General features: G+C 38.3%; 1 protein-coding gene and 1 long non-coding RNA gene across 6 annotated transcripts in view; one reads left to right on the plus strand and one right to left on the minus strand.

Moving 5' to 3' along the window:
* LOC129049715 (uncharacterized) overlaps positions 1 to 4,146 on the minus strand; it is an 18,251-nt gene extending 14,105 nt beyond the window's left edge. Inside the window, exons 1-2 of one of the 2 annotated variants that reach the window (XR_008512976.2) lie at positions 3,593 to 4,146; positions 1,138 to 1,246 (exon numbers count right to left, since the gene is read on the minus strand). This is a non-coding gene — a long non-coding RNA (uncharacterized LOC129049715). Of the gene's footprint in view, positions 1 to 1,137; positions 1,247 to 2,975; positions 3,163 to 3,592 lie in introns of those variants that run through there. The other variant, XR_008512977.2, reaches the window with a different exon arrangement.
* On the plus strand, positions 3,282 to 24,986 carry KCNA3 (potassium voltage-gated channel subfamily A member 3). Of its 4 annotated transcripts, none has more exons than XM_063728245.1 (3): positions 3,282 to 6,742; positions 9,865 to 9,983; positions 18,577 to 24,982. In XM_063728245.1, the coding sequence occupies exon 1, from the start codon at positions 3,413 to 3,415 to the stop codon at positions 5,138 to 5,140; it is 1,728 nt and encodes a 575-aa protein (XP_063584315.1). In that variant the 5' UTR covers positions 3,282 to 3,412; the 3' UTR covers positions 5,141 to 6,742; positions 9,865 to 9,983; positions 18,577 to 24,982. The 4 variants fall into 4 exon arrangements, with proteins under 4 accessions (XP_063584315.1, XP_054385682.1, XP_054385687.1 ...); XM_054529707.2 differs by having other exon boundaries at positions 3,285 to 4,985; positions 9,862 to 9,983; positions 18,577 to 24,986; XM_054529712.1 differs by lacking the exon at positions 18,577 to 24,982 and adding an exon at positions 10,175 to 14,229 and having other exon boundaries at positions 3,285 to 4,985; positions 9,862 to 9,983.
* Positions 24,987 to 25,327: the final 341 nt, after the last annotated feature.

The raw sequence follows: 25,327 nt of genomic DNA on the forward strand, positions 1-25,327 counted from the left end.
AAGAAAAAAACAACCCCATCAAAAAGCGGGTGAAGGATATGAACAGACACTTCTCAAAAGAAGACATTTATGCAGCCAACAAACATGAAAAAAAGCTCATCATCACTGGTCATTAGAGAAATGCAAATCAAAACCACAATGAGATACCATCTCACGCCAGTTAGAATGGCGATCATTAAAAAGTCAGAAAACAACAGATGCTGGAGAGGATGTGGAGAAATGGGAACGTTTTTACACTGTTACTAGGTGCTGTTTCTCCACTCATTTATCTATAATTGTGGATCAGGATCTCTAGCCCTGCCTTGTCCCACTCTCAAACACTTCTGTGCTAATCCTAAATGCTGCTTACCATCTGGCAAACAACTGGTGAACTATTTCTAGGACTGATGTGGTCAGTAGGAAACACAAACTATGCCTAGAGCAACACAGAAAGTCCAAACACCAAGATTTATTTACCCTTGCTGTTTGCAAACCTGACGGTTTTAGTCAGGCTCTAGTATTGCAGACTGAAATATGAAGAAATCCTGCACATGCTCAGAGAAGCTGTTGGCTTTGCCACAGTTCTACGCCTAAACGTTATAATTATTATATTATTATTATCCCACAGGGGTGTCATGAGGATTAATGAGACATTTTCAAATCACTTTGAGCTACTCTGTCGGGGGTACTAAATAAATGGTATGTTTTCCTCTTGAAATGCCATTTTTGGCATTGATTTGTTGTGATGGGTTTGGCTGTCCAACAGGGCTAGAATGAGCCCACCAACTCACTTTCTATAGACAACAGACGAGCGGTCAGAAGGAGTGGTTTTCAGTTAAGATAAATATGAATTGAAGTGAACTAGTCGGCAATCAGAAGCAAATAGGCTGCTGTTAGAAATCTAGTATATTAAGTACTCACAGTGATCAACATAAGCGTTGCACAGTGTGATACAGTAAAGCAAACACTGGATTTGGAAATGGTCCAAGATTTTAGGCCCAGCTCTGCTGCTAACTAGCTATGTGAGCTTAAACAAATTGCTAAACTTCTCTGGGCCCCAGATACAAAGTAAGGACTTTATATATGTCCTAAGAAGCACATAATCAAAGTCTTCCAGACAAGGCAAATACATGAAAGGGAATGGAAATAGTCACTTACGAAGGAAAGATATTTCACAGCTGGGAGAAGCTTGTGACCATTTGTCACAGGACTATCCTCTGCTCTGGTCTTCCTTGCCATTGATTAATATTAATTTCAGTACTAATTCCTGCAAAAGAAGGAATAAATCACTTTCTAAGTCAGACATAGAATTACATGAAACATCTGGTCTTTAAAAATAGGGTCTTTGCCTTTCCATGAGCTATCATTGCAGCAAGCAGTCTGTCTCATTCTAAGATTTAAATATATGAATGATTGATCATACTGCTACTCTAATCACCAGCTCAAAATATATATGCAAAATAATGAGGTGGCTGTCACATTCCAGTGTTCTGGAGTTTTGTAAGAGAAAGAGTTTTACATGGTTGCCCAGTTTTGCCATCTCACAACATAAGTGACTGCCTGCATTGTCTGGCACTGACCAGGAGATGAAACGGAAGATGAAGGGACAGTAAAAGGACATGGGTGCCTGTTGTGCCCAGGAGAGCCAGAGGTGGAAATCCTATGGAATAAATGAGCAGTGTTTTCTATGGAGAGCTCAGTTTTTCCTCACTCCTCATCTTAGGAATCACAGCAGCATCTTGGGCTCAAAAAGAAGAAATGTTGAAACTCCACAGCAGATAGCAACGCAAAGAGACACTCCTTGGGGAATTCAATTTTACAAATATGTACCAAGTCTCCACCATTTACAAGGCACTTTGGTAGTTGCTAGAAATATAAATTGTCTAGGACCTACTCTGTGCCCTAGAGAACCCCATGGTTGGGAGTGGTGGTGGGAAGTATTGACCACAAATCACTTACTTAAAATTGAATTGTCAGCTAACTTTGGGTGGGTGAGGAGCTGTCTAGACAATAGTTCCTCTTCTGTAAATGATTTGAATGATACAATAAAAAACAGACTTTTTAAAGCCTAGGGTTGAGTTATATTAGATTGCTAAAATTTCTGGAAACAAATTGTGTTCAAAGTAATCACAACAATTTGGAAAAATAAGTTTAAAGAAGATACATGTAAGTTATCTGTGGGCCCAGATCAAGCAAGAGGTACAAGTTGCAGAATGAATGTCCTTCCAGTTTAACAACTAGAGCGCTGCAAATTCCCTACCACAAGGGCAGTGGCAAAATATTAAGTAAAAAGTCTAGGTACAGGTCCTGCTCTCATCCCTCCCTACCACAAGGGCAGTGCCAAAATATTAAGTAAAAAGTCTAGGTACAGGTCCTGCGCTCATCCTTTCCATGACAGGCTTGAGTCATAAAGTCGGACTTTCTAACCACACAACTTAGACTTCGTGAATTTCCTTTCCCATTTTTCCTCATATTTCCCCACCGACAGGAAATCTGTGTAGTGGATAAAGACCTGGCTGTCACTGCTAATCTCAATCAGAAACTTGGTCCTTGATTCTTCCCAGTGGCCGAAATCTCCGCTGCGAAAACAGGTGTGAACTATTCACTAAAGCAGCAGGGCCCGAACGCCTTTAACAATCCATTTCCTTCGGACTCCGTTTGCGAAGCCCATCAGCACCCATTACTCCCTTTGGCTTCGCATCCTAGCAGAAGCTAAATTGTTTAACCCCCCGCTCCTCCCCAGGGTTTGGCGGTCCTCGACCCTCAAGGGAACCTGGGATGCCGGCGCCAGGCTTGCCTCCGGCCCAGGGCGCCCGCCTGGCCTGCACTCCCTCCCTGGACACTGGGCCCGCCTGCCCTCCCCGGGCTGTCCCTAGGGGTGTGGAGGCCAGGGGGCCGGCGCCCGCGGGGCCACGGCGGGAGCTCTCCCGGCCCACGGGCCGAAAACCCTGGCGACTGGGACGCGGCCAGGCGGGCCGGGGGCGAGGGGCGCTGACCAGAAGTGGGCGGAGCCTAGGGGCCCGGGCCGGCAGCCTGACTCCCCGTGGGCCGGCTCTGCTGGGTGGGCATTCCCGCGGGGCGCCGAGGTACAACATGAGGGCTCTTCGCTGACACCGAGGGGCCTTGAGGGCTGCAAGAAATGCAGGCCCTGCGGCTGCCCCCGGGAGCGGGGCGCGCGCCCGCGCGGTGGGCGGGAATCCTAAGGGGACGCGGAGGCGGGCGCGCGCCCCGCAGGGGAGGGGGCGGAGAGCGCGAGAAGGAGGGAGGAGGCGTCTCCGTGCGGGAGCCCGGCTGACCGCGCCAGACCCAGACAGAGCCTCGCGGCTTTGGCTGCAACAGGCGGCGGGCTCGGCTTGGGGGCGGAGGCGGCGAAAGGGCGGGGAGCGCGAGGAGGAGCGACCCGGCCCCACCGCTGCAGCCTCTTCCCCGCCGCATGGACGAGCACCTCAGCCTTCTGCGCTCGCCGCCGCCGCCCTCAGCCCGCCACCGCGCCCACCCTCCCCAGCGCCCAGCGAGCAGCGGCGGTGCCCACACGCTGGTGAACCCCGGCTACGCGGAGCCCGCCTCAGGCCCCGAGCTGCCGCCCGACATGACCGTGGTGCCCGGGGACCACCTGCTGGAGCCGGAGGTGGCCGATGGTGGAGGGGCCCCGCTTCAAGGCGGCTGTGGCGGCGGCGGCTGCGACCGCTACGAGCCGCTGCCGCCCTCACTGCCGGCGGCGGGCGAGCAGGACTGCTGCGGGGAGCGCGTGGTCATCAACATCTCCGGGCTGCGCTTCGAGACGCAGCTGAAGACCCTTTGCCAGTTCCCCGAGACGCTGCTGGGCGACCCCAAGCGGCGCATGAGGTACTTCGACCCGCTCCGCAACGAGTACTTCTTCGACCGCAACCGGCCAAGCTTCGACGCCATCCTCTACTACTATCAGTCCGGGGGCCGCATCCGCCGGCCGGTCAACGTGCCCATCGACATTTTCTCCGAGGAGATCCGCTTCTACCAGCTGGGCGAGGAGGCCATGGAGAAGTTCCGCGAGGACGAGGGCTTCTTGCGGGAGGAGGAGCGGCCCTTGCCCCGCCGCGACTTCCAGCGCCAGGTGTGGCTGCTCTTCGAGTACCCCGAGAGCTCCGGGCCGGCCCGGGGCATCGCCATCGTGTCCGTGCTGGTCATCCTCATCTCCATTGTCATCTTCTGCCTGGAGACGCTGCCGGAATTCCGCGACGAGAAGGACTACCCCGCCTCGACGTCGCAGGACTCATTCGAAGCAGCCGGCAACAGCACGTCGGGGGCCCCGGCAGGAGCCTCCAGCTTCTCCGATCCCTTCTTCGTGGTGGAGACGCTGTGCATCATTTGGTTCTCCTTCGAGCTGCTGGTGCGGTTCTTCGCTTGTCCTAGCAAAGCCACCTTCTCGCGAAACATCATGAACCTGATCGACATTGTGGCCATCATCCCTTATTTTATCACTCTGGGTACCGAGCTGGCCGAACGACAGGGCAATGGACAGCAGGCCATGTCTCTGGCCATCCTGAGGGTCATCCGCCTGGTGAGGGTCTTCCGCATCTTCAAGCTGTCGCGCCACTCCAAGGGGCTGCAGATCCTCGGGCAAACGCTGAAGGCGTCCATGCGGGAGTTGGGGTTGCTCATCTTCTTCCTCTTTATTGGGGTCATCCTTTTCTCCAGCGCGGTCTACTTTGCCGAGGCGGACGACCCCACTTCAGGTTTCAGCAGCATCCCAGATGCCTTCTGGTGGGCAGTGGTAACCATGACAACAGTGGGTTACGGCGATATGCACCCAGTGACCATAGGGGGCAAGATTGTGGGATCTCTCTGTGCCATCGCCGGTGTCTTGACCATCGCATTGCCAGTTCCCGTGATTGTTTCCAACTTCAATTACTTCTACCACCGAGAGACAGAAGGGGAAGAGCAAGCCCAGTACATGCACGTGGGAAGTTGCCAGCACCTCTCCTCTTCAGCCGAGGAGCTCCGAAAAGCAAGGAGTAACTCGACTCTGAGTAAGTCGGAGTATATGGTGATCGAAGAGGGAGGTATGAACCATAGCGCTTTCCCCCAGACCCCTTTCAAAACGGGCAATTCCACTGCCACCTGCACCACGAACAATAATCCCAACTCTTGTGTCAACATCAAAAAGATATTCACCGATGTTTAATATGTGATACAAGTGACATGCTGTGCTCAGTATTGTGTGGAACGTGCCCCCTTGGTCTGCCTATGCCCTTGTTTTATACATTTCCAGACCATTCATCAAGGAAAAGACCTGAAGAAGTGGAAAGCACACTTCATTCTCCCTCTCCCTGCTGCTTCATACTGAAACAGGTGCCTGTTTTGCAAGTGGGCTGCATTCTCTCAGCTCTCCTTTTCCCTTACCCTCTCTCTCTTAACATTGTAAACAACAGACTTACATTAAACTTCATTTCTAGTACACGCCCTATTTAAAAAAGAGCAGTACATCCTGGGAGGAAATGAAACTAAAGAACAGTTAGAGTAACTGTTTAACCTCAGAATTTTAAAGGCAGTTGTTTCTTTCCTAAGCACATCGATTCGTAGTAAATGATGCTTCAGTTTGATGGACCTTTCAACATTATTTATTGAATATGTATTTCGGTTGCCTACCCTGTAGATATGTGGATGAAGAGTCTAACTAGAATAATGACTTGTAAACCCACCATGAGTTATTTGGTTTTTGACTTAAATTCCTATTTGAGTCCCCTTTCCCAGAATTTTAAGGGTCTCTACAACTTTGAATAAAGGGAAATGCCCAAGATGTCCTGATCTGACTAATTAGTTTAATTCTTTCGGGCTTGCTAAGCATTTCTAAAGCATTAGACTAACAGATTCCTGTGAAGTTCTGTGCATATGTCCCAGCCCCAACATCTATCAAAGTCTAGAAACAGATGTTTTCAGTGTTGCTGAGAGAAACAAAAAATTTCCTAATGCATCTGAGAGATAAGCTTCGGCAGTATTACAAGAAGATTAAAGTGGCAGACGCCCCTTCCAGCGGAAGTTACTAATTCGGACCTGACTGATGCAGTTTCCATAGCAACCCATGTTTCCTGGGAAACCCGAAAAAGGTTGTCATGGCATCTCTTGCTCTCTAGCCCCACCTCCCAGCCCCTGCCGTTTCCACAGTAACCTTTCCAGATGGTTCCAACTTAAATGATTTCATAAGGAAAACCACTGTTTGAATAAGCCGCACAAAAAATAAAGTTAAGTCTGAGACTCTAAGGAGGTGAAATGAATCCCAAATGCATTTTTTAACTATGAAAATCATTATGTCATTCCATAATGACTGAATCAAGAAGGAAAATATGGTGTTTGGAATGTTAGATATTAACCACAATAAGGCATGATCTGGATTAAATGCCATTTATTAGGCAATAATTTTGAAAGATGCTTCTCTACAGTTTTCTTTCTCCAAGAACTTTCAAGCCAACAAATGAAATTTAAAAGCAAATGTAAAAGTGTTCTGTACATAAGCAAATGAGAGATTCGATCAGTGTGCCTGAAACCTTACTACAAGGGACCTTCAGGCTTTCTCTTTAAAAAAAAATACAGATCCCACAACAGCTCTGTCATCATCACAGCACTTGACAAGCTAAATAAACTTCAAATAAATAAAGGATGCACGTTTAAAACTGAGTGAATTGCAGACAGTCAATTAAAAGGAGGGACAGGAAGTAACCAGATCTTGGGAGAACACCTGCAAGTTTCAGCCATATGCCAAGGGTTGCCAGAAGACAAACAGAATCAGGTGAGCACTCTGTGATCTACTGGGAGCAGTCCCTTTTGTTATCCAGAGCCAGGGAACTGTCATTCATATATAGACTGATGGTATTTGCCAAACCAACAGTTTTATCTTAGTTACATGCTTGGTGTCTTTTTAAAAATAATTTACACCTTTCTCATTTGATTTCCATGTTGCTGTCATTTAGTTTCCATTGTTTATTACAAAAGGATGAAAAAACAGTCATTGCTCTTCAGAATAACCTTCACCCAAGCCGAACTGAAAATTATTCCATTCCTTTTACTAACCCACTTGGCCTCCAAGCAACCTGTTTCCCCTTTAAAAAGGATAAATGGCAGAATCTACTGCTGTTAGATTATTGGTCCAATTTAATTTACATAATTATTTAATAGTATGCAGTGGTACAGTTCTTTGAAACAAAAAATGGTTAAAAATAAGAGTAACATTTTATTTAAACATAATCATTCTGTTTCATATACATTATGTAAATTATACATTATCTACAATTGTTTTTTGGTTTTGATAGCATATAACTATTCTGTCCTTCCAGAGTAAATGAGAGTAACCCTATTTTTAAAGCCCATAAAGTATTTTCAGTTAGGAGCACATTTATGATGCATGCATTGAAGAGAGCAGAAAATAGTGATTGAGACTATAAGAGAGAGCTGAGGAAGGAAAAGACCAAACAAATAGACGCAAGAAATCTAAATATACCTGGTCATAGATTTGTTGTTTGTTTTTATCAGAGATTTGTTTTTATCTATGTATATCTAACTAGGACTTCATTATCTAGTTTTCTTTGCTTTTTGTTTGAGTTAACCTTTGACATTGATCTACCTCTTGACCAAACTTTTGGTACCCTTAATGACCAGAAATTATTTTTATGACACATTTTGATAATACGTTAGATACATTGTAACAATTACATTAAAATAATTTTTGTATCTGTTCTTAACATAGAGATGGACGAAGTGCAATGACAATTTTATTCACATTTATTCAGGAGATGTAGAAACCTTGATTAGTTCTATAAGTAAATTATGGTTGTGCCATAATTCTTATGGTTATTAAATGGCAGTAATTTAAAGGTGACCTTTGTTCTTTAATCCAGAGAAATATCCTGGCTTTTGACTCATAACTTTGAGGTAATATGATTGCTTGTAGTCACCACATTGTAAGTTCCCTAAAGGATATAAGCTCTGTGTCTTGAAGGTTTTGGGTACTAGTGTCTAGCACAGAATGTGGCACCTTTTATATTTGTTGAGTGAATGGCTGCTATCTTCCATAAATGTTATTTCCAGGCTTTTAATAAAGTGGTTAAAAGCATAAGCTCTGCAGTCATATTTCCAGGATTTGAATCCTGACTCTGCTATATGATCTTGAACAAATTACTTAACCTCTCTGTGCCTCAGTTTCTTTGTTTGTAAAATGAGGGTGATAAACAGTACCTCATAGGTTTGTTGTGAATAGTAAATGTTAATACACGTAGAACACTTAGAAAAAATAATTCCATGACACGGCATCAGAGATTTTGCTAAGAGATTATATTGTGATCATCACTCACAAGCATTGTATGATTAATACAATGCTTTGTGAATATGAAATACACAAGTAATCAGTGTCTTCCTATTTCCTTTCTATTATAAGAATAATAATTACCATTTATTAAGAGTCAACCATGTCCTGGACACTTGTCAACTCTGCAAGGTAAGTGCTATTAACCTCATTTTAGGAGGGCATAAAATAGATGCTTAAAGTGATTTCCCTAAGACTTCACAGCTAGCAGGAGACTCAGCAATGATTTAAAGCCAGGTTATTCTGGCTCTGAAACCCATGCTACTTTTATTAGGTGACTTGAAAGACAAATAAATCTCTTATGCTTTTAGACTTGGCTTCATCCCATGTCACTAATTAATGAGTTCATGTAGATAACATATCTCCAGAAACCTATTTCATTTCAGTATACTGAAAATTAACCTGTTTAAAATAATCAGATATTTTAACCAAATAAAAGGATCAAATATAAGTTATTTAAATAAGATGAAGAGATTGACTTTTCTAATAACAAAAGATTATTTTCTTATGGTTGGTTTATCTAGATTTAATCTTAGAAAGTATAACCAGTCATAGTAGTGTTTAGTGATAACTGCTATGACAATGGATATTTTTCAGTTTTAAGATTTTTCTGTTTTCATGTGTTTTAATCAACAATAGATGATAGCATTATGCAAATTATTTTTCTATCTCCTTATACTTTGCTTAATTTACTGAAGAACCATACCAGAAAGTTGTGTAAATATTTTGACTCTCCCTTATTAAGAGGGAAGAAATTATTCAGAACAGAAGTATTAAAAGCAGAATGAGATTGCCAGTTCATTGAAACTTGTGACATTATTGCCTTACCTAACCACTCCATGGATCTTTAAGGGCATCTGTGCTCTAAAAAAATTAAAATATAATTTTTCCTACATAATAGCTGCAGACCCCTCTCTAAGTTCTTAAATCATTTATGAAATGAAAATGGATAATGATTTGGGCTTAGAGCAAAATTCTAATGAGCCTACGTTTGCACATGCCAGCTGGCTTTGCCAAACTACAGCCTTCACTGTTGAGCTCAGTTGCATGTCTTAGGTGTTGAAGAAATATGTCTGTGTATAACAGGAGATTCATGTGAGGAGGTGTGACTGGATCAGTGCACACCCATCAACACCCCGGGGAAAAATGTATATGCCTTACAGCTGATGAATCCAGATAGAAACATGGAAGTTAACATTGTTATTGTTTTATTTCTTTTATGATGTTTTAAAATGACATGATACACAAACTGTGGTGACATAACCACAGACACCTACGCATAGGAGGAAGCATTATGTCAGTTATTTCTAAACTTTGAAATAAAATTTCAGTATTGAAATTTAAATGCACAGTATGAAGACATTTAAAGTTATGGTTTGTTGGCATAAAACTTGTTATTTACCTTTTTGGCATATAATATACTCAAGTATTTGTTTTGCTATAGTATATAAATACAATGTATGTAATATATACTAGTAGTCTATTCCTTTGAGAACCGTAACTATAACTTATTGACTTCTATACATTTAAAATTTCAACATTTTCTACAGCAGTTCCAAGTCCTTCCCACCTCTCAGCTGTGAATAGAAGTGATAATCCTTCCCACTAAGAAATGCAAAGAAGCACATGTGCCCCATAATCTGAAGACTTATGGAAACACTGTGAGATAGAGGTGAGGAGCATAAGAATGTGGAAGAGGATATTTAGGGCTGCATTTTTACAGTGGGAGCTTTTTCTTTGTGTTTTGTGTTAGGCCTTTTAAACTAAGGAGGATACAATTATTGGTTTTTGTACTATTCCATATGGGTTTGGGGGCAATTCTATATATATTAATGAAATCGCTTGTTTTTTATATACCTTTAGGAAGTGGTTGATAACCTTTGAGAGAAAATGAATCAAAGGAGGCAGGAAAAAGGGAGCAGAAGCCAATCAGAGCCCAGACCTTACTATTGTGACTCAGCTCTTAACTTTCTGCCAGAAAATGGCCATTGCTATATAGCATATGATAATAGTATTCTTTATGTACTCATATTCAGTTTGCAAGTGTAATTTAAATGATTCAGACTGGTTAGAAAACTTTCAGATGTTTGTCTTGATTTTTAATGATGTCATGAGCTAATTTTCAAAATTGTGAAGAAAAATACATTTTAAAAAGAAACATTTTCATGATTTTACTGGGTTCTTTTGTACCAGATGTGTTTTTTCTTCTGTTTTAAAATTTGCACCATTAGCCATCAAATGCATATTAAGAAGAGATCTGGGAAAGAGCCTCCATCATTTTCTTGGGAGCCATGTTGTTATTGTTGTAACCTAAATAGAGTGAAATAGGAACTCTGCCCTAAAAAATAAAGCCTGGAATTCTGGTTGCTAGCAATATAGCACTTAAATGGAGAATAAAATGATATTTCATCATATCTAAAGAATGTTATGAATAAATTTGTTCATGCAAGACTCTGACTTTGCAGATACAGGGGTCATACTTTCCAATATGGTGATAGTGATTGGGGAGAAGCTTTTTCTCTTACAGCAAGCTTCCAACCTCACACCCACTCCTAATATCATAGCACAAAGGCTCTTGGGAATCTCTATGGAGGCCCCCACCCACTTTTTAGAATGAAAGTTAGCATCATGCCTACATGTTTTATATCAGACAGCGCTGTTATTTCATTTATCTTCCATTGCATTTATTTTAAACTTCTGTTCATTATGGAAGTCCCTCTGAATCCTAAGGTTCTTGTTTTTATACATTTAAACATGTTCTTTAAATTAAAACATAATTAATTGGAAGAGAAGCAGTGGGGACAATTTATTACACACACACACCCCCCCCTCACCTGTTCATAGATTACTTCCTATCCTGAAGTACATTTACTTTCTGTCTATAGATCTAAATGGTCTCATTTTTTTCTGAAAATTAGTGAATTTCCAAAATATTGGTTTTCATTCTTTATGTGCAGCATAAATATTTACAAATCATTTTTCTTTTTTTCCAGCCTTACTTAAAATGCAGGTTTATTGCCTAGTGTTCTCAATGTATTTATTAATGAAATAATATTCATTGAAATAGTAAATATACTCAACCTGTCACCAAATTTTGTCATTTAGTCTCTCAAATATCTCTAAAAACAGTCCACTTTACTGTGGCACTGCCAGGACCACTCTAATCCACACTGTCATCTCTGTCGTACATAAGTGTGAAGGTCTCTTAATGGCATCCTCACATTTCTTGTGGCCAGTCTGACCCTTTCTCTTCTGGTAGCCAGAATGATCTTTTTGAGACCAAAATCTGATTATATAACCCACCCCTACTTAAAATTCTTGCAGGGTCTTCTTGTTTTTAGGATAGAGACTCAAAAGCTTAGCGTAGCTTTTATGGCCCCACATGATCTCATATCCAGCCTTACCTCCTTTTTGCTTATGTTTCTCCCCTCCTTCTTTTGTGTTCCAGTCACCCTGGTCTTCTTCCAGATACAGGATAAGCTCCCTTTCCACCTTAAGCTAATGGGGATCTTTGCAAATATTTCACTGCCAGCCTCCTTTTTCTCTCCTCACCTCTTGACTTCTATTTTTACTTCAATACTCCTCCAAGGCATCTCTCATGACTCTGGTTTTTTCAATTCCCCTATTACAGTATAGTAGTTCATTAAATTTAAGATGCCCTTGATTATAAGAAATACTATTATTTACATGCTATTTTTTAAAAGATTTCCAATTGTAAGGATAAAGTACCAGTGATTTTAAGGTGCATCCCAACTTCATAGATGCTCAAATCTAAAAATGTAGGTCTTAGAATGTATTAAATATAGTGTGTTATCTTGACATAGCTATAATTTTATATTTATTTGTGTTATATGATTAATTTCTGTTTCTTCCATGAGAGTGGGGACTCTCTCTCTCTTTTTTCACTACTGAATCCCTTCCCACTCTCTCCTGAGTCTGCTCCAAAAGGCTCTCACCCCCCATCACTCCACCAAAAGTGTACTTGGCAAGGTCACTGGTAACCTCATGTAACGATACCCAGCGGTCATTTCTCAGTTCTCATTTCAATTTGACCTATCAGAAGCATTTGGCATGGTCGGCTACCTCTTCCTAAGAAGACTGTCTTCATTTGACTTCCAAGATACCACACTGTGGATTTTCTTTCTACCTCTCTGGCCTCTCCTTCTTAATCTTATTTACTGGTTCTTTCTCATCTCTTCATTCTTCATTCTGTCTTATTCTCATAGCTTTAAACTATCCGTGTATGTAAATTTGTATCTCCCACCTAGATCTCTCCCCTGAGCTCCTGACTGAGCAGCCTACGTGATGTCTCCACTTGGATATCTAATAGACATCTCAAACTTAATATATCCAAAACTGAGCTTCCCTCCTTCTCCCCTCTCTAGCCCATCAAGCCTGTACTTCCTGCCCTCTTCCCCACCTCCACTACTGGTAGCTTCAATTTTCCAGTTGCTCAAAGTAAAATCCTTGGAATTATCCTTGATTCTTCTTTTTCTCTTACACCCCTTATTTAATCCACTGTGTTGACACTTTTAAAATGTTTCAAACACCTTACCACTTCCTACCACTTCTACTGTTACCACTTGATCTAAACCATCATTATCTTCACCTGGATTTTTACAGTAGCCTCCCGATTGGTCCTCCAGTTTCCATCCTTCCTCTTATTTGAGTCTATTCTCAACATAACCAGAGTGATTCTTTAAAAACATTTATCAAGTTATATTACATCTTTGTATCAAGACTACCATTTGGCACCATTTCACACAGAGTACTAACTAAAGGCTTTTTTACAATGGCCTGCAAGGCCCCTTCTCATTTTGCCCTCCTTACCCTTTTGACCTAATTTCCAACTCCTCTCCCACTTGATCCTGTGCTTCAGCCACACTGGCCACCTTGATCTTCAAATACACCAGGCATGCTCCACCTTGGGGTCTTTGTATTTATTGTTCTCCCTGCCTGGAATGTTCTAGCATCTGATAGCTGCATGGCTGCCTCAGTCACCTCCTTCAGGTGTCACTTTCACATTGAAGCCTTCCCTAGCCACACTATTTAAAATTGCAGCCTCACAACACTCTCTATATCCTTTCTCTTCTTATTTTTCCCTCTAATGTATTAGGTATTTTATTTATTTTGTTTATTGTATGTTTTCCATTCCCTTCCATGAGGACAAGGAGTTTTGTCTGCTTAGTGTGCTGTATCACCCAAGACCTGGCATAGTACCTGAAATACAGTTGGTGCCCAATAAATATCTATTGGAAGGAGAGATGAGAGGAAGGAAATTGCCTTCCAATTTGAGGTGTTTTAACCTATAAACAAAATTTTCATGTCATGCATCTATGCTTCATTTAATCACTATGTGGCTTACACTCCTCATCATGCTCTGAAGGACAAAATTCCTTGTAATCAATTCACTGGAGAAGGCTTACATTTGCTAAAACATGCTCCCGCAAGTTTTCCACAAGAAATATTACACCACCCAATTATGGGGATGGAATCCCTTAACGTAAGTAACTTAACTGTTACCTTATATGAGATATCATTGAGGGTACCTAGTCACTAAGGATACCTGGAAGTTAGAATGCTTCACAAAGACCATGTTTTTTCATACGTAATAGCTAATAGAGTGCTTTTAATCAATGATAACATAAACATGTTGACTAATTGACCAGGACGGCACAGCAAGATCAGAATAAACAAGTAATATGTACAAAGGGCTTATCTATCTAGCAGACATTCTAAGAAACTTCCTTATAAGTTCAGTCTCAGTTTCAGTTAATGATGAGTCCTAAAAATCCATGGAGTCTTCATTAATATGGAAGCTGATTGAATCAAACATTAGATTTCACTAGTGAATCACGTTACAGAATTACAGAATTACATCACTGTAGATATGGCCTGACTGGGTATCTTTTGCAAAATTAATTATCATTACATTTTAAAATTATGACATTTAAAAATTAGCTATTTTTTAAAATAATAAAAATTAGCTGTTTTTTGAAGTGATTGTTCATACATGAAAGGAGATGGGGACATTTAAATCAGTTAATGAAAAGTAAGAGCAGATTTGTAGAGTGACATTTATAAAATGGTCAAACTTAAACTACTTCTAAATAATAAAATGGAAGGTGAAGGCAATCCAGTAGCATTTGGTTCTTAGTATTGGGAGATTCCTAGCGGTATTGAAATACCAACACATATAGTATGGAATGACTGAAACTAACTAAAGCATTGATATGACCACTGCAGATAGTGCCATGATTTTATGTAATATTGTAACCAAGGCACTTTTCTCTGCAGTAGGAAATGAGGCTTCTCCTAATAAGAATAGAGAGGAACTTTCTCCACACCCCTTTTGAATTTTCTCCTTTCCCTGCATTTTCAGGCAAACCAGACCAGAGAATGACCTGACTGTTGCCTCTGCATATCGAAGTGGCACAATTTCCTTACCAAATGTGTCAACAAATTTGAAACTAACATATGTGGTTGAGTTTACATATGTAGACCAGCAGAAATTAGAAACTCTTCTCCTTACATCACTTTATGCAGTTAAGCTCACATAGGATAAAGATCATTTTTCTCTTCTGAGAAAAATGTTGTCAGGGATTTTTAAAGAAATGACACAAAATATAGGATTGAAATCTATAGTTTTATTTTTTTCTGGTTTTGGGTGAAGGATTGTGACATTGTTTATTTTTATGATTTAACTCACTATGGGTTTTACTGGATTTTCTATTGTAACTTTGTTTAGTCAAGGTATTAGACATTTAAGAGGCAGCCTTATGTGCCATTACATTTTGTATTTACTTCGTGTCTGACTACAGGACGATAAAATATCAGATAGTCATGAATACATTTCTTCTATAAGAAATTATTATGAAAAGCTTGTTAAACAAGAGTGACTATGTGTCAGACTTCTAAAGAGCAAAATTTACTGGGTAACCAAAAAGTACAGACAGAAATAATTTCTCCAAGCAAGAACTGTTTGAATTGCTTTATACCTAGAGTCTGTAGATCTTTTCCCTGCAGACCTTTTAACTGATTTCAAAAGAGCATTTTATTATGTGACCATATAAATTGAAGATATTTATTATTAGTAGACCTAAATACGGCTCAAAGTAGTATCGATTATACCTCACAGCTCATTTTCCCATAACTTTCTAGATTTTTTTAAAAGCTCACATCTTAACATATTACTGACTTTAATTACTGAGTGAGATTAAAGGTTTTTGCTTGCTAAGAGTACATAATTTTCAAGACCTCGATCAGAGAATTGTATATAATCGAGTAAGAAATCTTTCTAGTCCTTGAGCTTATTCATTACCATTTACTTGGTAGAACCGGTAAAACTTATTGGTTTGCAGCTAACTCTAAGTAATTTAATAGATGTCAAAGTATATAGACACATGAGAACAAAGTTCCCCTATAACTACATGCTATAGAATGACTTCCACTCTTTTCTCATCAAATATAAGTTAATGAGACTAACAGTTAAGTAAGCTAGGTTTCTGTACTTCTTTCATTTAGGCCTTTTGGAGGTATTAATTACTTCTTCATAAATGTGATAATTATTGAAATTTGGCTATTTTTATTCTCTTGTTCTATATGTTGGAACATTTATTTGGTAAATTATCTTCAATTATAGGTCACTGTTTTCTATTGTACTTCCTTTCTCTCTTTTTATAGAACCGATTTTGGGTCCATTCTTGTAAGCCTTTCAACCCACATCTTAACCGCTAATATAGACATTCTGATGTGTTTTTTTTTTTGAGACAGAGTCTCGCTCTGTCACCCAGGCTGGAGTGCAGTGCCACTGTCTCGGCTCACTGCAAGTTTTGCCTCCCAGGTTCACGCCATTCTCCTGCCTCAGCCTCCCGAGTAGCTGGGACTACAGGTGCCCGCCACCACGCCCGGCTAATTTTTTTTTTTTTGTATTTTTAGTAGAGACGGGGTTTCACCCTATTAGCCAAAATGGTCTCGATCTCCTGACCTCGTGATCCACCCGCCTCGGCCTCCCAAAGTGCTGGGATTATAGGCGTAAGCCACCACGCCCGGCCGACATTATGATGATTATCCTGATATCGCTTTCATTTTTGTTTCTGTTGAATTACAACCCCCTCCACACCTATACTTTATTAGGATGCCATGCTATACCATTCTTATTTAATAATCTCAAAAGCCTTGAGAGGCAGGTATTAATACATGAGGTTGTTTTTTAAGGCCCAACGTTTTATATAAAAAGAATGTAACAGCAGCAAGACAAGAATAGCTTAATGCAGACTTCTCAAGGTAAGCAAAGCTGCAGTAGCATTGAGCAGAGCCTAGGCACTTAGGAAATAAAATGGATGCTAGGTCATTCATGTTACTTGTGATTTCTTATGATTAGTAGTCATTAATAACTATTAGACCATTATAACTTTAAAACTCTGATAGTGAAAATTAAGCATACTGTGAACATACTCTTTGTGTCTAAAATCAGTGTTAAGACTTTTAAAATCACTGATGAGTGGTGATCTGTCTGCGAGATCAAGGTGACCGAGTATATATCCAGGCCAATAAGAAAAGAATTTCAATAGATAGATAATTGATTGCCCAGCACTCAGTAGGCATACAGTATTTAATTTAGCCAGTGAATGATTCTTCCATCAAAAGCACACTCAAATTCCAGATCACCATCTTTGGGCATTTACCACTGGTTTTGGGCACCTGCTAAAACCAGGAGTATATATGGGAAATAGTCTTCTCTACATATTGTGATGGATGATATTCACATATTCAAACCCAGAGCTGGGTTTATAGCATCTTTTATTTTTGTCTTTATAATTTCTGTCTTTATATTATATAGTTAGTAAATTTCTAGAATACATAAATCTAATTTTTATATATCCATTTATGTATTCAACATGTATTTACTGAGTACCTCCTATGTGTCAGACACTACCCAGGGTGACAGAGATTTATTCATTAATTCAGCATATAAAGTGTCTACTGTATGCCAAACACTATTCTAGATTCTGGATGTAGGAAGTGAATAAGACTATTGTATTGCTTTATCCTCCTTTTAAGAAATATTTTGCTATCAGAATTTCTCAATAATTATTTTGGCAGTTAGGGAAGGGAAGCACCAAACCTTTAACCTTTATTTCTTGATTTTCCACAGACCCTGGTCAAGTGTTTATTATTGTCTTAATTTGGGAAATTTTAACATAACTGTGCAGAGTTCATATTTTAAAGAATCAACAGACTTAAAAGTTATTTATAATGAAGAGATAAATGACAGGAATGTCATCCTATTAGCACATAGAACATGGTTTTCTCAGCACTCATTTGGTGTCTTGTCTCTCTCTCTCTTTTTCTCTCCATGACACTTAGTGTTGGATTTTTATTCACTTCAAGAGTTATCATCATAGATTACCACAGTAAGATGGACAGCCAGGAAAAAAAATCCTTGGAAATACACTGAGAAAATTAATACATACATTTTTCTAAAAATCAATAGGCACTCAGAACCTTTCAATGATTCTAAGGCCGAAGATAAATTTTCTGTCCAAAAGCAAACTATCACACTGGTTTGGACTAAATTTCAAGATCATTATTAGTAGAAAAATGTCTATAATTTCAGCATACTCCAAAACGTTTTCTAACTTACAAATTAAAAGAAATATGTAGTTAATACATTTAGACAATTAAATTGCTTGAGCTTTTCAGGGTAACAATTTTTAAAAAGCAACATTTAAAAAATATATAATGAATGGAACATTTTCTGTTTTTTAAAAAAATTATACTTTAAGTTCTAGGTTACATGTGCCCAACATGCAGCTTTGATACATAGGTATACATGTGTCATGTTGGTTTGCTGCACCCATCAATTTGTCATTTACATTAGGTATTTCTCCTAACGCTATCCCTTCCCCAGCCCCCCACCCCACAACAGGCGGATGTTCTCCGCCTTGTGTCCAAGTGATCTCATTGTTCACTTCCCACCTATGAGTGAGAACATGCGGTGTATGGTTTTCTGTCCTTGTGATAGTTTGCTGAGAATGATGGTTTCCAGCTTTATCCATGTCCCTCCAAAGGACATGAACTCATCCTTTCTTATGGCTGCATAGTATTCCATGGTGTATATATGTCACATTTTCTTAATCCAGTCTATCATTGATGGACATTTGGGTTGGTTCATGAATGGAACATTTTCTATTGACATAAAGTCTATAGTTTTTAAAAAGTTAAATATACCAGTAAATTATTGTGTTTACTCTGTCTGACAGATCCCTGAAGAGCCCCCCACATAAAGAACTGTAGAGCTGCACTGACCAGTAGGATGCTCCATTTTAAATTGCCTGGATCAAGAATGCAGTAGCAGTTATATCACTGATGGGCAGTGATCCATCTGCCAGCACATATTTTTATTTCAGTTGACATTAAATAATATGTCTCTAACAAATGCTTTATATAAAGGGAACAACTCTGAAGTTGGAGGATTCGCTTCATAATGCACGCATATAAAAGATATGCGTGCATATCAAGAGATGAAGAATGCTAAAAATATTAAGGTATCATTGCAACCTTTTGACATTTTGATGAAATTGAATCATCCAAAAACTATAATCAGTGCTGCAGATAAAGAAAGCCTAAAATTTGTTTCTAAGAAGCCAACTATTACTGTTTTTTGTTTTTTTTTTCAATTAAGTAGTGGACTGTGTTTAATCATGAGATATAGTCATGTTCTGGGTTATGTGCAACTTTATTTGTGAAGGTGTGTTTTGTACCAAAGGCTCTCATACATAGATTAGCCCATTTACATATAAATAAGTGAAGTCTACACTGTGCCCAAATGAATGGTGTTAAAGACAGGCTTGCCTAAAAGAAATGTGCCTTGCTTGATTAAACATTCTTTTATTTTTTAATTCAAAATGATAAATTTGCAAATTAGCCTTATAGGTTTTAGCTGAGCTGAACTTGACAATGTATTAGTACTTATTACATGTTTTAATATTCTATCTTAATTAATATTGTAACATTTAGTTATACTTTCAACAGTTCATATATAATATATTCATTTAATTTTGTTTTCATGGGATGTTTGGTGTGGTGAGACAAAGCACATTCTTAAAGATATATATAATATTTCATCTAATGTTTATAGCTTTTCCTTCAAAATTATATATGTAAAAGTTTCCTTAACTCATTTTCTATTTTTATATTCTTTTAGAAATGGAACTCTTTTTCAATTAAAAAAAAGTTTTAGTTGGAAAAGAGATTTAGGAGGTCATGAAGATGGCTTCCCATTTGGGGACATTTCACTTCTGTGCCATTAATGTATTTACTGTGACATTTCAGCAGAATGGTAGCTATTTGTATATTATTTCATAAGCCTTATGGAAAGTCAAACTGTGAAAATTTATTATATAGAACCCTTTTTTATTTCCATATTTTAGTTTCAAAATATACCTGAACAAATGCATAAATAACCAATCCTCTGTTATTTAAATGTATAACCATGCTATGTTATAATAAGAGCACTTGTAGAATTTTAGTAACTATAAAAATATTTCAGTAGCAAAGCCAAGATTATAAATGTTTTGATCCCCTACAGAATGGAATACAAGTGATGAATTGCATTGTATGAGAATCAGTAACTAAAACAATCTTATACCTGCAGCCAAACAGATAGATAAATAAGAGATACAATCTAGGTAACTTTCTTTGAGGCAAAGTCTACAATGAATGTCTCACAATCTGCTGGTAATTTCTTTGTGTCAAAACTTTGAGACCAGATCACTACAGGAAAAAATGAAAGTCTGACAGCTATCTCAGATTTGAGCTATGTGAACTTTAGTCAAGATGATTTGTGATTAAAGTGAAAATATGGCCACTGCCTTGTCTTTGTTCTACGTTAGCCCATTTAGTACAGATATGGGCCTGGAGAATAGTCAGTCATTGCAGCAAACATAATCCTTATAACTAATTATCACAGCCTGGGTAGCAGTAAAGTAATGCACATTAGCTACTGGGATGATTGAAACAAACTGATCAACTGTGTTACAGGAGGTCTTAGACATTCAGATGTTTTAGTAAGGATCAGTAGGTGTTACAAAAATAGACACAAAAACTACCTTTATAAAACACCAATGAAACAACTTTATGCATTATAGTATATTTAATATCTGAATTATTATTACAGGTTACAGTTTCAAATAAAGACAAAACCTGCATTTTTGTGATAAAAGCACAGGATGGTGTCAGATGAGTAAACTGTCATACTGAATATGATTCACAGAAAGGATAGTAAAAATGCTACTGGTTTAGATAACAGTAGACCAGAATTTTTATCCACTTTCTACCTGTGGCACCTTAGGTAAATCAGTTACATTACTAGGCTTCAGTTTGCAGGCTTGAATTGCAAGATGGGTGTGCTGGATTCAATGATCTCCAAAGCCCTTACCAGTCCCCAAATTCTCATTATACACATTTGAGAAATGCTTTGAAGAAAACTTAGGGCCGGGTGCGGTGGCTCACGCCTGTAATCCCAGCACTTTCAGAGGCCAAGGCAGGTGGATCACAAGGTCAGGAGTTCGAGACCAGCCTGGCCAACATAGTGAAACCCCAACTCCACTAAAAATACAAAAATTAGCTGGGCATGGTGGTACATGTGTGTAGTCCCAGCTACTCGTGAGGCTGAGGCAGGAGAACCGCTTGAACCCAAGAGGTAGAGGTTGCAGTGAGCCAAGATCATGCCACTGCACTCCACCTTGGGCAACAGAGTGAGACTTTGTCTCAAAAAAAAAAAAAAAAGATAGAAAACTTAAGTACCCAGATTTTCTTATGCAGGAAAGAATACATGAAGTAAGATTTAAGCCTTGAAAGTATCATAAATACATCATTCTTCAAATTGATTGTGATGAAAGGAAATAGGATTCTTTCTCCTTAGAATTTTCACTGATCTATAATGGGATCAAAAAAGTAGAAAAATCAGTCTGCAGAATGAAAACAGATTAATGAAATAGCTAGAAAGGAGGGGAGAGCATTTGTTTAGTTAAATGTTAAGGTAACTTGAAAATTATCTATGAAATGCTAAAACTGTACTAGAGCCTTATTGCACACTCAACATTTTAAGCCTGGGAGCAGGGGAAGGTGGGAAAAGGTTGGAGTGATAGAATTGTTTGCCTTATGATCTCTTGACTCCTTTTACACAAGAAGCAGATTGGTAGAGCTTAAGCAGGTGTCTGTGCTGTGGTGCTGGCTCTGCCAAAAACTCTCATATGCCCTAGAAAACTTCCTTTAACTTCTCTGAGCCCGAGTTTATCTGTAAAGTGAAGACTTTTTAAATTTAGTAATCTGCATGTCTCTTCATCTCTGAGAATTCTATAATGTTTTCAGATTGTTATATGTGTACATGAACATGTTGCTTCCCTCTAGTCACTAAGATGCCACATATTTCTACTTGAGTGACTGAACAGATTGCAAGTCCAAATGTTCTTGTTTCTAATTCTAATAATTGACCTCAGCAAGACATAAAAAAGTAAAAAAAAAAGTAATCTTACCTTTTATTTTGACCTTGGCTTTAAATTATTATGATTTATCATTTCATCTTTGAATGCTGAGTGAATTACCTAAACAGAATGTCTGTTCCAGTTAATCTTCTCTTTAAATTTTTGTAGTTTAATAAACATGTAGCAAATCAGAAGCAAGTATATCATGCTTATCGATGAACTGTAGCAGATTGTAATGGTGCATTTTTGTCACATTAAAAAGTTAATGTCCTTTTGGTCCCAGAAGCAATTACTATAATTTAAAATAATGTTTTTGAATACAAAGGAGCCCTAATAGAGCCATATTGTAGTTCATTTTGCTCAGGAGTGAGAAACAAAATTCAGGGATAACCCAAACATGTCTGTTTGGCAATAGTGGATAGTTAGGTAAAGAAGGGTTATAGCTTTTGCACATCACAGGTAAGAGGCAACTATACCTATTGAAAAACAGCAGTATATTCTGGTTCCTGGTTTTATGATGGAAAGATATTAGAATGATACTAAAATTTGGATGCTTGGGAAATTGAATAATATAGAAATATTTTGTCATACTGAGATTATTTGTCCAGAAGTTTAGTCTTATATCCCTTCCATTCAGAAAAGGGGGCAGTTTTTAAAGGCCTCTGTCATAATAGGAAATGTATATTTTGACTAGTGGAGCAATTAGTTAAAACATTTAATCTGATCATTTTGGTTTTATGAATCTGAATTTTCACTTTAGGTGTAATTGAGTCGCTTATGTATTACTGTGATCTTTGTGAGAAGTGATTTCGTCCATTTTTTTAAATTTGATGAAACTTGATAAATGGTGATTCTAGCATATTGTGTTAATACTGTATCTTACAACAATTTGTGAACTGGCCAACATAAACAAATCATAGTAGTATCTCTTCTGGTAAGTTGTTTCTATATGTGATCTCTTAATGCTGGGTTTGGGGGTGGGGATGGGGTTAAGTATTTAGTTTACTTTAAACTGTCAAAGTGTTTTTCTTAAATGCCGTAAAATTGTATGACTATAAGCCAAATAAGAATATTCTCTTTTTTCGCTTTCAAGGGCACTGTATAGACCATTTTTGAAACTATCCCACAGAATGGTATAATTTAAGCTTAAAAGCTCTTACACACATACACACACACAAATATATATATACACATTCAGGGGAAAGCAAACAGTGTATGTAGTATTTCTACGTGACATGCTACATGTTATAAGAATCTATTTTTGAAATCTTATACAGATTATGCAGAAGTCAGAATAACAAATACAACACCTCAGTTTTTTTATAGAGTCTAACGTTAGTTTACTTATAAGATTTGCTTACATCATACTTTGCAAAGATCATTCACATAATTTATTTAATGTTGAAAATATTTATATGAAGTACTAATGTCATCTGAAGTTTAGAGATTAAACAACCAAGGTTTAGAAAGATCAAATGACTAGTCCAAGATAATATGGCCAATAAATGGCTCTAAACCTCCTCTGTTCTTTATGCTATTCACCTTTTGTCATGTTATTTTTATCCTGTCATTGCCATTATCTTTAAAACTTCGACAAAAATTTAATTTTAAAAGTTACATTGGGAATTTTCAGATTTTAGTGCAAAGACATTGTTGCTGTTCTTGTCAGACCTTTTTAGATACTTCCAGACTATAGCCCTTCCACAGGGTGATATTCAAACATTTTCCACCTAAAACATATAAGTTTGCACACCCTGACCACAGACACTGAATTCACTTGATGTCAGAATGCTAGACTAAAAATTGATCTTCTTGACTGACATTTCTAATCTCCCTTTTTAAAAATCCATCATAAGGACTGACTTCTGAACAGTTGAGTAAAGCAGTAATCAATCCAAGAAACTGCATCCATTCTGATTAAGAGGAAAAAAAATCCAACCTAGTGACCATTTTTCAGCATATTGTATTTCATCACATTTATTCTGTGATTAGTGGAGGACAGAGAAGAGGGACTGGGGAGAAAAACTGCCTTTATTTTAAGAAAGCTCATTTCCTGTAACTATTCAAAAAGAATTGATTATCAAGTGTTAGATAACAATATTACTAACATTTATCATAGTTCAAACATTTAGTAAAATTTCTCCACATATTTAAAATTTTACTTAAGAATTTTCCCAGTTAAAATATAGTGACTGCTTAGTTTGAATAAGGAAGACATTCGTTTCAATTCATGACACAATATTACATTTTTATTCTTTTCTCAGACAACAGGGAGACACTGTTACTGCTTTCCCTTGTAAGTCAACAGTCTGTGATACATGCTGTACTTTTACTGATTAGCAATGCAATGTTACTGTGAATATTTAACTAGAACTTATTATGTTGGAATTTAAAATTTTCTAACATTGAATTTAGTTCTCTTCATCAAATAAATAAGCAAGCATTATTTTTATGAAACGAAATAATCATTCTTAAGCAGTGATAATAATGGAATTCTGAATAAGATGTAAAATCAAACATTCTATTTTTTCCTGTTTATCCTTTGACATTGAGTTGTTTTAATTTATTACATATTATTGTTAAGTTGAAATAAGCTTTATACCATGTTCTCTGATGTTCTTGTCATAATAATTTTGGGCCTTTTGTTAAGTAAATATCAGAAAATATCTGTGAGTTTTGATTATGATATTTTCATCGGATTGATTTTTTAAATTTCTCATTGGATTTAAAGTGTTTTCTTTGCTAATGTTATATACAGAATTCAATAAAAGACCAAAAAAAATCCTGTTGCACATATTACTAATTAGTTCCAGATGACTTCCTTCCCCTTCTTTTCTTCCTTCCTCCCTTCCTTTCTTTCCTTGTTTTCTTTTTGCAAAAGAGGAAACATCAAAAGCTGGGCTGTTGTCAGTAGCTCAATCATCAGCTGCCTTTGAGACCAGCTCTGCAGGCTCTTGTGTACTCTGCCACATGACTATAGTGAAGACTTCTGTGTATTACACTTAGCAAGCCTTTTGAATGCCAACATTCCCTAGGTTTCTTCCATTGCTCCCTATCTTACACTGTTGGAGGCCCAGTAAAGTCTCAAGGAAGAAAAAACTTATTCACAATAGTCTGTGCCTTTATGCTTTGTGCTAGTTATATGAGTAAATTATGGCACAGCAAATGTACATTATTTCATTCACAAGTATTGGACATCCATTGTGTGCATGACCCTGTTCACAGCGCTGTCAGGGGAGTATGAATGTTAATATGTAGGTGACCCTGCTCTCAGATATATGCGTGTGCATATATATATACATATATGTATATATACACGTGTGTGTGTGTGTATATATGTGTGTGGATATATATATATATCCACACACACATACACACATATTCCCAAGCTAGTAGGTTAGGATCCTCTTTAGATCCAGAATGGTCAAATATTAAGAACATTTTGTTTTCAATATTTATTCTCTATGTATGCCCAGTGTTTTTGTATCATAAGAGAATAATTTCTAGCAATCACCTTTTACATACC

Source organism: Pongo abelii, chromosome 1 (assembly GCF_028885655.2).
Source record: "Pongo abelii isolate AG06213 chromosome 1, NHGRI_mPonAbe1-v2.0_pri, whole genome shotgun sequence".
Taxonomy (NCBI): domain Eukaryota; kingdom Metazoa; phylum Chordata; class Mammalia; order Primates; family Hominidae; genus Pongo; species Pongo abelii.